The 14,413-nt window shown below is 32.8% G+C and overlaps 1 protein-coding gene across 11 annotated transcripts in view; it reads left to right on the forward strand.

The window, feature by feature from the left end:
• Positions 1–14,413, forward strand: part of Naaladl2 (N-acetylated alpha-linked acidic dipeptidase like 2) — a 1,233,816-nt gene that overhangs the window by 819,736 nt on the left and 399,667 nt on the right. For all 11 annotated transcript variants that reach the window (XM_063229030.1, XM_063229028.1, XM_063229032.1 and 8 more), the window contains one exon: positions 282–432. In XM_063229030.1, the coding sequence (XP_063085100.1) occupies positions 282–432 (151 nt within the window). The remainder of the gene's footprint in view (positions 1–281; positions 433–14,413) is intronic.

The following is a 14,413-nucleotide window of genomic DNA, read 5'->3' on the forward strand; positions in this document are numbered from 1 at the left end:
TTGGGCTTGTTAATTGGGCAATCTGAATGTTTTTTGCAAATGAAAAAAGAAGCTGGTCTTGGAACCACACCACTGTAATCCCAGTACTGAGGAGGTTGAAGCAGGAGCATCACTGTGACTTAAAGGCCAGCCTAAACTACGTAATAGACTATACGCTGTCCCCCCCCCCCAAAAAAAAGGAGAAGAAAATAGTCATCCTTTTTAAAGTGCATGTATGAAGTGGTGGTTGTGTACTTGTAATGCATGTGATAATATTTCAATAGCATGTTCTTTTCTTTTAGATTTCCTTATTGGAAAAGGCTGGATTTGGAGGTGTTCTTCTATATATTGATCCGTGTGATTTACCAAAGACTGTGAATTCTAATTATGATACCTTCATGGTGACGTTGAATCCAGGAGGAGACCCCTCTACGCCTGGTTACCCAAGCATTGGTAAGTTTGTTGTTCATCTTTATTATCCTTGTAAGGAAGCATTACAAAGATGCAGCTATTATATGCTAGTTAAATTAAGTGGTAGTAAATAAATCTTACCACTCCATATTTTAAAAGTGGAATATTTTAACTTCTAAAATTACAGTCTATCAATCTAATGGAATAAAGTTTTTAAAGATATGTGAATGTATAACATTTTATCAAAATAAATTGGAGTTCACAGATAGCAAACATTTTATTACTGATTGATTGATATACCCCATGAAGAGAGGATACTCTATGTTCACTGGACGCATCTATGAATATCCAGAAGCATGAACAATCTGCTGGAGTTTGGAGTGCTGTAATTACTGAGTCCTGTTTTAGGACTACAAATTGAGTCCAGAGTCTAGAAGTATATATACTTAGGTTGGCAAATTACTACAAAAAAATGCCGAGAAAAAGAAATCAATATTATCAAATTTTCTGGCCCCCTAAGGAAAGAACCTCTTTGTTGTGGACAGTCACTGGCAGCACAGTTTGCCATCTTTGCATTGAATGTCCGTGCTTTTACCAGCAAGCCACATGACAGCAGGGATCCTGTGGCAGAAAGAGACATTTATGTTTGTGGCAGATGCTTGCTTTATCATTGAATTGCTGTTCAATGTGCCTTTGGTGCAGTTTTGTTTCATGTGTATTGGCTTATGAAAAAGCCTTTTGAACCTTCTTCCAGGATAATTCTAACCAATTAGCCATCACGCTCCAGTCCTTAATTAAGCTGACAGAAATGTGTAATTATCCATACATCACTCCAATATTTTCCTCCTTTCCCCTAATATTACAAAAGACTTTATTAGTAATTTCATTAAAATCCACTTGTGTTTTCTCTGTATATATTAACTCTACTTATAAATTAGTAATATTCTCCAAGAGGAAAGTAAATTGAGTCAAGAATAATAATGTATTTTTGGGTCTACTAATTACAGCCTTATTTTCAAGGCTCCTTTAATAATTGATAGAGGACTTTTCTCTGGGACCTCACTCATCTGTATTTTGCATAGCCCCATGTCTTGGCATTCTCGTTTTGAAATGAGAACTAGTCCTTGCATGTCTGTGGTTCTTAAGTGTCCAGTTCTGGTCCAGTTCTCTCATTTATACTACTCTTGGTAATCATTCTTTAACTTCAGAGGCTACTTCGACAATTTTTGCACATGTGAATGGGCTGTACTAAAAGCAAATTATTTATAAGTATTCTGCTTATTTCGGTAAGTTATCAAATTGGCAACATTTACCCTTAGTAGTTTACTGATAGGTCACTTCAGTGACCTATTAAATGATGAATTTAATATCATCTAAAAAAAGTGTCAACCAGAATTTTTTCTTTACTTTTATTTTGAGATAAGTTAAACTTAGACAATGTGGCAAATGCAGTGTAATATGGAATCTGCATACCTTTCCCCAGCATCCATATGATATGTCAAATAACCATATTCAATTATAAAGTTCACCTTTTTCTTTTTCCTTCTTTTCCCTAAGATGCTATTTTTTCCCTTTAAGCAGATTCTTATCCTTTCACTGTATTTATTGTGTTTTTTGTATCTTATGTACTCTTACCATTTCTTACACTAGGGAGATAATATGGTATTTGCACATGTGAGTTTGATTTATTTCACTTATGATTATGGTCTCAAGTTGTGTCCACACATGATCATTTCTATAGATGCAGAAAAAGCTTTTGATAAGGCCCAACACTTATATGATAAGAACCTTACAGAAAATTTGAGTAGATGTTCTTTACCTCAGTTTGATAAAAGCCATCCTATGACAAACCAACAGTCAGCATCATATTAAATGGCCAAAAACTGAAAGACTTCACCCTAAAACCAGGAACAAGACAAGGATGTCCATTATCACTACTGCTATCCAATACAGTTCTGGAAATACTAGCCAAACTAATTAGACAAGAGAGAGAAATAAAAGGAATAAGGACAGGAAAAAGGCAGATGGCATGATACTCTAAACAGAAGACCCCAAAACTCCATTGAAAAACTCCTTGGTATAATAAATAAACTCAGTAAGTTAGCTGGATACAAAGTCAACACTCAAAAATAAATAGCATTCCTATACACTAACAACAAAATCAGTGAGAGATAAGAGAGGCCACACCCTTCATCATAGCATCTTGACACTTTCAAAGGACATTGACCTGTTAATTTGTTGGTTGTCCCTCAATTGGACTTGTCCAGTATGTCTAATGAATAGATTGGGGTCGTATATTTTTAGCATGCTACAAAAGAGAACTTTCATTCTCTTCATGTGTATAAACAGGTTCACTCTCTTGATACATCTCATGTCACATGATACTTACATAGATCCTAAAGTCCTGGTAGTGTTGATCAATTCTCTCTGCTATTAATTTTTCTTTGAAGTGAATGAGTGTCCTTTGGAAAGATGCTATGATAATCTAAGTATCTTCTTTCTTGTCACACTGTCCCCTACAAATTTGAGAAACCATGATTAATTGACTTTTGTCTGTAAAAGTTAACGAGGTGTTTGTCAAATGCTGGTTTTTGGGTCCATTATCACTTTAGAACATTTCTAAAAGACACATCTGTACAAGATGAGTAGTCATAATTTCCACTCACATTTTGAAACAAAGATGCATGATTACATAACCATTTTGTAAACGTGGTAAATCTGTGCACTGGTTCCAGTTACAAAATATCATTGCAATAAATGATCTTATGTTCTGTATTACTTAACTACATTTGAATAGATCTTCCATTAAAAGTTCATTCATAAATATAATGTTAGTGCATGGTGGATATCCCTTTTTTATATGAGCTTTTATGTATAATATGCAAAAATGAAAAATATGAAAAACATTCTATTGCTCTTTTTGCCTGGATTACTTAGCAGCTCTGGCTAATTGCAGTGATTTATATCCCTGTCTACTGATTAATTTATTCCTTTCCTTCTGAAATTCTTCAATATCTTTATGTTTTATGATTTCATTGATTTTTTTTTACAAAATAATGCAATTCTCTGCAAATATTTTTTCTTAGGGAAGAAGTACAAGACAATACGGGTTTGAGCTATAAATAAACCTACAAATAATAATTTGTCCAACATAAATCAAGTATCTGACTTAATACTATCAATTAATTTTCTAAATATTAAATAAAAATCTGAAACTATTTCTTTTTACAATTTTAAGAACTCTATTTTAGTATGTAATTTAAGGATCAGTAACTTCTAAAACAGTATGTTCAAATAACCAAAACTTGAAGGAAATATTTTTAACCTTGTTTTGCTATAAATAAAGTAAATGGTCTGTCCTTGGTTAAGTAAATTAACCGTTCTATATGTTGTACTCAGCTTTACCAACTGTCTGTATTTTTCTATTTTTATCTAGGCATCTTCTCATACCCCACAGTATCAGTGACTATTTTTCCAGATAAAATTTACAGAAACTGAAATGCAAATATTTTAAGTAATAAGTGAATGTAATCACTCAAATCCCATGTCTATGTAGTTAGAAATATTTCTACAACCTCAGAGGATCTTTATCTAGTCGGTCATATCCCAAACCAGCTTAGTTGGTCACTAATTTCATTTGCTCATGGTACAGATGTTTAGAATTGCAAAAAATTGAAAAAAATGTGAAATGCATCATATTATGTCCTGGTTCTTTTCACTTGGAATAAGGTCTTCTGGTATTTAGTTATGGTTACATGTATCACGAGTTACTCCCTTTTACTATTTAGAAGTATAATGCAGTATCTGTATTAATGAAAGCATGTGTTTTGTGATCAATAGTATCAGTATACTTCTCTATAATACATGATTCAAATGAGTTGTACAAGTAGGAATTCCATCTAAGGTAGCTCTGATCAGTAAATCTCACTATGTAGTTAAAGAGTTCTTCGTTGTTATAGAATTAGAGGAAAGATTAAAAGTTTCCAAATGGCATTTGGCCCTAACACATAAAAGAATATATAGAGACCATTTGTTTTTAAGGAAATGAAAAATCATGATCTAATCTCAGTTTTAGGGATTAACCATCTATGTTCTAACCCACTCTTCTTTGGATTCTGATGCAACTCAATTTAAAAAACAGTGGGCTATAGAACTTTTACTTTTTTTAACCTACCACTTCTCAACTAAAGCACTAGAATTACTAATGCAAACGTTGTAACCTCCTGTTACTGTTCAGATAGTTTCTTGTGTCTTTCATATTTGTTCACCAGTATGTCAGTCAAGATTTTGACATATAGGTTCTGGAATCATAGCTTAATTCATGCATTCAGTAGGCTACCCTCAGTTGTCATGGTTGGATGAACAAGTTTTTCCCTTAACAGACCTGAATGTGTTATATAATATTAAACCTGAGATATCCTCTTAAACTACAGCCTAACTAAAACTGCCAAAAATAGTGTGTCCAATCACCCTGAAATGTATTGTTCACAAAATTCATGCTTTTTTCACTTTCTTAAATGATGCTCAACTCTCTCACAACTAGTCTACCACTTAAAGCAGCAAAATTCTATTGGATAAAAGTTTTTGAAATTTTGTTTACAGTATTAAAAATGAGAGGTCAAATCTATTCTCTTCATTCCTTTGATAAGTTATCATATACTTCCAAGATTAAATTAGCATATCAAAGACTTTATTATAAGTTGAAAAAAGACAAAAAAAATTGTCTTGTGCTTTCTAAATTGTCTAGGTAGAGCTCTGGACTTCTCCTGAGGAAAGACAGCACAATACATCTGGGAAAACTCATAGATGAGTAATTCAGAGAGGCTATTAGAATTTGAAGTTTCAGTAGAAGCAATGAAAATGTGATAAATTTGTAGAGAAGTGAGAAGAAAAGGGGATTTAGATTTTTATAGATGGCAAACTGAGATATTAAAAATATACAGAAAAAGAATCCAAACCTGATTTAAGGAAAATTAGCTGGGAATATATATGTAAAGTAGGCAAAGAGTGTTCTTATTGTTTTTAAATATTTATTTTCTGAATTGTCCTCTGCTGAAAATAAGCCTGTGCCAAAGTGACATATTTTGGTGTGGCATATGTCATCCACTATAAATGGTTACACCAATTTTTTAGGGTGTTTCATCTGCACCAAACATTGGTCTAACTAATTCTCACTTCTTAAAACAATACAATTTTAGGATGTTAAGAGTCTTTAGGTTTTATGTAGCAAAATTCTGATCTCAAATTGAAAGCATGAATATCTTGATCATTTTAGCTTGAGAATCATGTAAATGGAGCATAAGTCCCGTAGTACCTCGGTTTATGAATTTAATTGATTTTACAATTTTGAGGAAAATTGGCTGCGTTTGTGTTTGTGTGGGGAAGATGGCCATGATCATGTGTATCACCTGATGTGGAGTTGAACAACAGAAGTAAAATTTTGCTGAATGCTTTTGTTTGTGCACTGAATTGTTTGCAAACAGAAACATTCGTGAACCAAAAAATGACTGTATTTATAAGAACTGATTATTCCAGCAGACAGTTAAAAATGGAGTTCTATTTTTCTAAAATCATTTGCTACATAGGAGCAATGAAAAGAAGTAGAAAACTATGGAATAAGTACAAAAATAGAAGTGAGAACGTAAGCAGAAGTTCACTTGGTCTATGATGGAGCTTAACAAACAAAAACAACGTTTGCCAACTTCTAAGCATTAGGGTTGTCTGAAATTTGCATTAGAAATAGGAGTAGATGGACTAATATTTGAAGTTTGAAACTCTCTCATTTCATCTATATTTTAAATTTATCATGTAAATTTTCGGTTGGTTGCAGGGCTGATTTTAGTACTATCTCCAAATAACTGCCTGGGAATTCTGTTAACTACTAGCTAATTGAAATTTAATCTATTTCTTTCATCTTGATTTAGACTTGAATATCCTTATACTCTATTTCCTGAAACCAGTCTCCATTTAAAGGCTTTTTCTACATCACTTTCCATATTGGCTGTAATTTTTCCCCTTTGTTTTTGTTTTAAATTCTAGAAAGTCTTTTCAGTTGTTTTACTCTAGTGAAGTGTATCAAATGATACAGTTTATTTAATATTCCAGGAGTTACAAGTCAGTGGTCTGTGTGTTGTTTATCTACAGTCTGTTGAACATCAACGCTGCCAACCAAAACTACTCAAAGAATAAAGAATATTCCTGTAATTTATAGCAAGTCTTATCAGGTATTCTTGGTCCAGATACTCGAACAAATGTCAAAAGATTGACTTGAGTTGGCGTGAAATCAACTGAGACAGTTGATCTGCCTGAGGATGTAAAGGAAGTTTTTGATGTGCTCAATTAGAGAGGGGGGAGGAGAGATTTACTAAGCACCATTGCTAATGATTTTTCAGAAAATTCAACCTATAATATTTTATAAAAAGATTAAATTCAAACTGTTACTTTAAAAAATCATTTTTGTTTTTAAAACAATTGTTTATGGGCTGGGGATATAGCTCAGCAGTATAAGTACCTACCTGGCAAGTATGTTCTGAGTTTGATTTTCTTTACCAAAAACAAAGAAAGAAAGAAAGAAATAAAGAAAGAAAGAAAGAAAGAAAGAAAGAAAGAAAGTAACTTCTTAATATGAATCTTTGTGGTCTCACACAGGGAAATTTCCAAGTGATTGTGAAATATCTAAGACTACAGCTGACAGGGAACATTGTCAAGTGGATTTTGTTAAGAAATCGGTGTGGCATATAATATATTTGTCACTCAAATGTTCTTTATTATTATACTGGGAGCTTTCTGTTTTAACAACTACTATATCAATACAGACAATTTGTTTGGTATAAGAACCAGAGTATTTTCAGGAATGTATGGTGAACTCTGATGATAAAAACAATCTTTTAAAAATATATTTACAATAAATATCTGTAAAATTATTATAAATTATTGGCACAATAGAATTTAACACATTTATTCTTATCATTTTTGTCATTTTAAATCAGACAGCTTTTACAAGACCCACTTTGCATATAAGTAAAATGGCCTTAAGCATTGTGTGACTTGTTTACCATAATTATACTTTGACTTCTGTTTGCTTAACTTCTAATATAGTAGATATTCTACTAGTGGTATTTTGTATCCATAATAAAATTTAGTACTTAGCTATTAAAAAGTATGATCTTGAGGTTTTTATAGATAAATGGAGGCAACTTGAGACTATCCTCATAAATGAAATAAATCAGACTTACATTTGTAAATATTGTATTGTCTCTCTAGTATAAAAATAATAATAAAAACTGAAAGAGTAATAAAATCCAAGATGTATAATAGATATTTTAATAATGAAAGGGAAAGAAAGTGCTCTAAAGGATATAACTATATGTATGTTTAAGTGTGCAAGATAGATATCCTTACTAATACGTTTTTGTTAGTTCATCAAACAAAATGGTTTGCAGTATCATTGTTTGATTGTCCACATTTATATTTTGATTTTGTAACTTGAACAACTACTTCTAAGGTAACTGAAATTTATCAACTAGTGATGTATTTCTTTTTTTTTGAAATTATGTATTATTTCTATCCTTTTTTTTGTTTTGCTTTTTTTTCTAAATAAAAAAGTCAGTTTCATCTTTTCAACCACAAAATTATATGGATTTTTTATGAAATATTCAAACCCTGCCACTTCCTCAACTTTAATAAACTTTTAATTTAATATCTGGAAGTGATATAAAATTCAATTATTTTTCTCAAAGATTGCAACTGTTATAACTTGGAGTATATCCACTTTTTCAAGAACGTAGGCAACAGATGACAGAAACGATCAGCTACATCAGAGTAAAAAAAATAGAATGAGCCTAAAAAGTAAAAGTCATGCTGCTAAATACAATTTCACTTCCCCAACCAGTGTTCACACATACAGATCTGCCATGGTCAGGACCTGTGATGGAAAGCACGAGGCTTTTCCATAGACAAATTTACAACTCTCTTACTAATAGAGAAGTGATCAGTATTAGTAATGTCAAGTTTGAATTTATAAAAACTTTTATAAATTAGTCTTACATTTAGTATCAAATAGTAAAGGTGTCACAAGGCTAATAACAATCTTTTAAAAAGCTCTGAAATTACTTAGCAGCTCATAATATTGAGTTTTGTTAACAATACATTTTCCTGACTATTTTCCCACAGTTCACTTACATTTATGCTACTTTATCTGGCTGTAAAAGTGCTAAAATGTTATCTGTGTTGAGTATTCATATGGTATATAATGTATTCTGTGTTTTATATTCACATAAAATTAAATTACACATATATTTGGCATTTGTCTATTTTTACCTTATTTTCTAAAATTTATGAAAGATACGTTTTCTTTCTTTGTAATTAAATTCTTTCTTAAAAATTTAAATTCAGATGGTAAGATGGGAAATAAATCAACACTTGAAACCACTTCTTGTCATTCTTTACATGACACATAAAAGGGTATAAGATGTGTGTACTATGAGAGCTCACTGCATACTATTACACACTTTATAGAAGAGAAACTATGGAGATGATAGAAAATAAATGAGATCTTTCTCAATTTTTCAGTAGTAGTGATGGGAACAGGTATCTATTCTTAGGTTTATATTCATAATTTAAAATTTTTGATGATATTTAAGCAAGAATAAAGAATTTCTAAAGAGAATTTACCTACATTCACAAATTGTTTATACTTGTTCTTCCTATATTACAATTCTATTTTAGTAACATATGTATTAGGTATATATTTCTAGAATACATAAATTTTATTTAAATTTGCAAAACATAAATGTGTATAAATTTAGAATGTGTATATGCATGTTCAAACTTTTAGAAAAATAAACAGATACATGCATATTTTCTTAATCCACTTTTACTTAGTTGTTTTTCTCTAACTACCAGTTATTCTAAAATTCACTAATTAGCGGTTCTTAGAGACTAATTAGGAGCTGATTTCTCCCAAGGGGGGTATCAAGAGAGAGTTTGGTTTGGGGGATGTTTTTTAGAAATTAATACCTATAGCAAACAGGGAGCACAAGCAGGTTTGGGCAATAAAAAATGTGGAACTGAAACCTACCCAACCACGGTGAATCTGTGACGTACCATATTTGTCTATTCGTGGTCCAAATGGCAAAGTCTTTGTTCTGCTTTTGCAGTCAGTCATTAGAGGTGAGCTCTCCAAGCATGGCAGGCCACCAGTGAAGTGATTCTTTATGACTAAGGCAAGCAAAGCCTGAAAGTCTAAACCAGAGGCTGTCTGCTGCCAGCAATAGTAGCAACTGAGGTGAGTTTTGCAGGACAAAACATTACAGGGGAATATCCAGATAGACAATTGCCAGTCTACCACTGAAACTTGACTTTATTGATTATTGGTCATGAATTAGAAAGGTGAGAGTTTGCTGTCTAATGTGACAGACAATGTTGTTATTCAACTTTAAATTTCGATTAATTCAAATGAAGTAATATTTCAAATGCAGTCAAACCAGCTACATTTGAAATACTTAGCAAGCAGCGTGGCTCTCACAGAGGATGTGAGTGAATAAGTGAAATTCTGAAATGGGGAGTGCTACCATTGAATGTCTAAAATTGTGATTTATGCAATATTTGGTGGTATCTATTGTTTTAGACTATTCTTGAGAATTTCTGTACAGTTTTGATAATCAAGGATTATTTATCTTTTTTACTAGTTATTTGAAAACTGCCTTTACAAACATACCCTAAGAACCACATTAGAAATGCTTCATGAATTTTTTTATGGTTTAGTGTTGAACCAAAACATAGCTGAGTGCTCCTAAAGTACACACTTTCCATTTCTAGAATTCTCTGAAGAGTTTTTGAATTTTAAGTATGTTAAAATAAATTTTGTAATGCTACTTTAAAGTGTTATTGCATTTGCTTGAAGCTGCTGACATTGTAAATTTCAGTTCCACATTTCATTTAGGAGAGATACTGGTTGAAACAAATGTGTTCTTTGTTTTGCCTATCAAGAACCACTCGGTTCCAAATTTTTCAGTGAAAATTGAAAAAAAAAAAAAAAACCTAAATCTTTGAAACATTATGTTTTGAAAGAAAACCATGTAAGTGTTCGACTTTTGAAGAATATAAAGATTGACTATTTTGTAGTATGTCAAAAGCTCGGATTTGATAGCTCTTTTGCATGTAAAATTATTTCTGTCTGCTAGTAACAGACGGGTAATAAACTTTCTTTCCTTGAATTCTCAGTAAAAAAAAAAAAAAGCGGTGTTGCTACTTGTACATTCACAAAGATTATAACATACACACATGCATATACCTCCAAGTGGTGACCAAATACTCTCATTTTTTTTCTATTAGGCACAGGGACTCCTAAAAACCTTTTTCTCTCCTCTCTGATGTTATCATTAATTCCCAGTGCTTAAGATTTAACAAGAGAAATTTTTTAAGGAAACAGAAGGTTAAACTGAGCTACACAGATATCTTTATCAGAAACTTTTAGACCTATTGTTATTGTAATATATTTTTCAACTGTCCAAATACAGTGTGCTCTGAGGGATCTCCCATAAGTACTTAACTTTGGAGTTTTAGAGCAGCCTGTGAAAAGGGCCATTATTCAGTCAATTGTACTGTGAGATTGCTGGCCTGCAGCCCTGTTCTTTCTCCTTCCAATCACAAATCCTTCTCCTGGTTTGTAACTTTGAATAGAGATGTATTGTTTAAAGCTCAGGTTTTGTATAATTTGTAGCCCAAAGTATGATGTTAAACATGTAAGAAAGTTGGAAAGGGCAGAACTGATTGGATCCCATGGCAATGACAAAGTTAGCACCTGCTTGTGAGTCAGCAGAAAACAAAATACCCAAAACCAAAAAAAAGAAAAAAAAAAAAAAAAAAACAACAAAAAAAACCTTCTTGATTGTTTAACAATTAAAGTTGTAGTTATATTTAGAATTGAAATTTTGATATAGAGTGGACTTTGGAAAATAAGTGTATCCCAACTAATCTTATAGGATCTGTTCCAGTTCATTTCTACACATGTTCAAAAATCTGGTTTTATTAATGTGAACAAACTTCTAAGCTGCCTTCTCTAACCACTCCCTCAGGTCATATTTCTCCCAATTTATTAACAGAGTTAAAAATGTGGTTTTAGTCTAGGAAAATGATAAACTGATAGCTTTTAAGATAATACAGATATTTGCATTTGCAAGGAACAGGTCAAAAATGTACTGTGCTTTAGGCAATTATATTTAGAATATATGTCTCTAAAATTTTTCACTTACTCCACAAATATACTACCACTGTTACCATGGAATTTTTAAATATTTCAATTTTTCAACAGCTTTGGAATCCATATTTAATTCTAAACTAGGTAAATTCAACCTGGTTTAGTATGCACCAGTCTTAGCTGGCTGTGATAAGCATGCCTGTAGTCCCAATACCAAGGGGACACTAGGGCCAGAAGACTGCTGGTTTGAATCCCACCTGGACAACTTATCAAGACCCTGTCTCAAATTTAAAAATAAATGAGAGCTGAGGATGTAGCTAAGCAATATAGTGCCTTGGGTCCAAACTCCAGGAATGAAAAAGGTAAAATAGAGTTTCAGTAATCTTACTCAGAGTGATCCCTGATACAGTGGGGAAGCTTTTGGTACAGAAAGGAAAGTAAAACAAAACTGAAAAAACTTATGATAAATTTACTGACATAAGCTCATAGACCAGCCAAGATACTTTTAAAGTAAAATGGTTTGCTACAAACAATTATAAATGTAACAGATGTTTTGTACATGGTATTGTGCCTTTATATTGATTCAAACTAAAATTTACCAGCATAGTTGATCGTGGAATCTAGATAATATTCAGGCAAGAGGTGTTCTGGGCAAAAATGTGTCTCCCTAAAATTTATATGTTGAAATACCAAATCCTGGTACATTAGAATGTGATTATATTTGGAGACGAAGAGGATTTATTTGCAATGAGAGTATTATTGCATCCTCAGTCCAGAATGCTTTGGTATGCTTTTAAGAAGAGATTATTTCACAAACAGAAAGAAAAGACAATGTGAAGAAGCACATAAAATGGTGGTCCCTGGTCATCTACAAGATAGAGGTCACCGAAGAAATTAATGCTGCCAACACAATAATCTTGGACTTCCAGAACTGTGAAGACATAAGTTTCTATTGCTTAAGACATCCGGTCTGTGATGTTTTGTTACAGCAGTCCTGCCAGGCTAACATATAAAATGAAACTCTGTAATCATCTCCTTTCACTTCATTATTATAGAACATTATATTGCAAAAGAAACAGATACCATTTTCAGCATGCCTTTGTTTTCATCATCGTGGAAAATAAAACAGTGCTATACATACAACTGTTTTGATGTTTCAATAATCTATGCCTAATTAGGACTAAGTAACCTGATTGGCTTATGATTTGATATTGACTTGATAAGTTACTGTAACAGGAAGAGGCTGGCATATTACCCCTTAGCTCTGCTCTGATGAGACCAAAGGATGGAAACCTGACCTTAATCCTGGGCTTGCATAAAAGATACCAAACTTTTACAGAATTTATATACTTATCAAAGTATATAAATAAATTTGTAGACACAAAAATCTATGTCAAGAGTATGGTACTAGAGTTGAAGATTAAATTTTCACAGTCACATGAATGTGAATGTGAATGGAAGATCTTAGAAAGGTTTGTGTGTGGTTGATCCTAAGAGAGAATATGGCCTATAGCATCCCATTGATGGGGAAAATCTGATTTATTTAAATGTGGTGATGGTTGGTACCCAGTTTTAACTTTTATTTCTTTATCATGTGATCTCAAGCATTCTGACATTCCACTGACATAGGGACAGGAATGAAGACTTCCTTGAGTTTCCCATAAATGAGGTTTAATATAGGTCCTATCCTAGGCAATGAGAAAGAATGAGGGCACAAAGAATCGAGCAAGTCCTTTACCCCTGCTGCATTGCGAATCATGCACAGTTTGGGAGTAGGTGTTGCAACGAGCTGAAAGGCAGTCATTAGAAACACAGCCTGGAGTGCAGCCTTTGGCAACACAGCAGAAGCCTGGAGGAGTGGGAGCAGCTGCTTGGCTACACTCTGCTCTGGCACACAGTTCAAAGCCATTCTACTCCTTAACAGACTTGAGGGAAAAGAAGTTAAATCTCAGTATTAGGGTTGCAGATGACGACAGTGGCTTTGCATACTGACTGCAGTCAGTCACTAATCAAAAAATAGAGATCGTTTGCAAAATCAGGGGACTGGGTAGAAGGATCCTGCTTCAGCTATCTCCCAGCTTGTAATTGTAACGGAGAGCCACAGGAGAAGGTAGAAAAACCCTCAACAGTTTGTGAGGTTTCTTTTTTCTCTTTAAACTCCACTGATATGTGTGAATAATGATTCACCATTTTTGGTTTCCAGCACTAAAAGTGATCTTGGGAATAACAGATTATACTTTGTCATAGTACAAGTGAGAAAATGGAAGATTTGACTGCTTGATTGCACAGTTAAATACCTGAGGCCAGGAATGATACCATACATTCGTTTTTTAACTTCTTACAACATTTACTTGATACTGAGGACAAACTACTCCTGAAAAAAGATATTATGGGATGAAAATAGGCATAAAATAGAAGTAGTGATCATCACCTGAGGCTCTGACTGAACTAAGAAATGCACCTTATTCAGAGAACTATCCATAAAAACATACTTTTAAAAATTGTCTATGATTTCAGAGAACTTGAGGGTTCCCTAGACAAAATATCTTTTGATAAAATTCTTATGGACCATATTCATTAGCTATTAGGATAGATCTTATGTCCAGCAGTAAAAGAAGGAGAATATGTTTTTTAAGATAAATTTCTCTTGAGGGGGGAAAGCTTCTACACTAATAAGTAAATGTGCTAAAATCTGACCAGTGAGATGCTATTTCAAGAAAGAGTTGTATTTTTTTTCTGAAAGAGACTTACCATTTTGAAGTCCCTGAATAAGTTACATTAACAATTATTTTTAGCCTTTCTAGAGTTTCATATAATATTCAC

The sequence above is a fragment of the Cavia porcellus genome, unplaced genomic scaffold (assembly GCF_034190915.1).
Source record: "Cavia porcellus strain 051 isolate PalLab524CR breed Dunkin Hartley unplaced genomic scaffold, mCavPor4.1 scaffold_17, whole genome shotgun sequence".
Classification (NCBI taxonomy): Eukaryota; Metazoa; Chordata; class Mammalia; order Rodentia; family Caviidae; genus Cavia; species Cavia porcellus.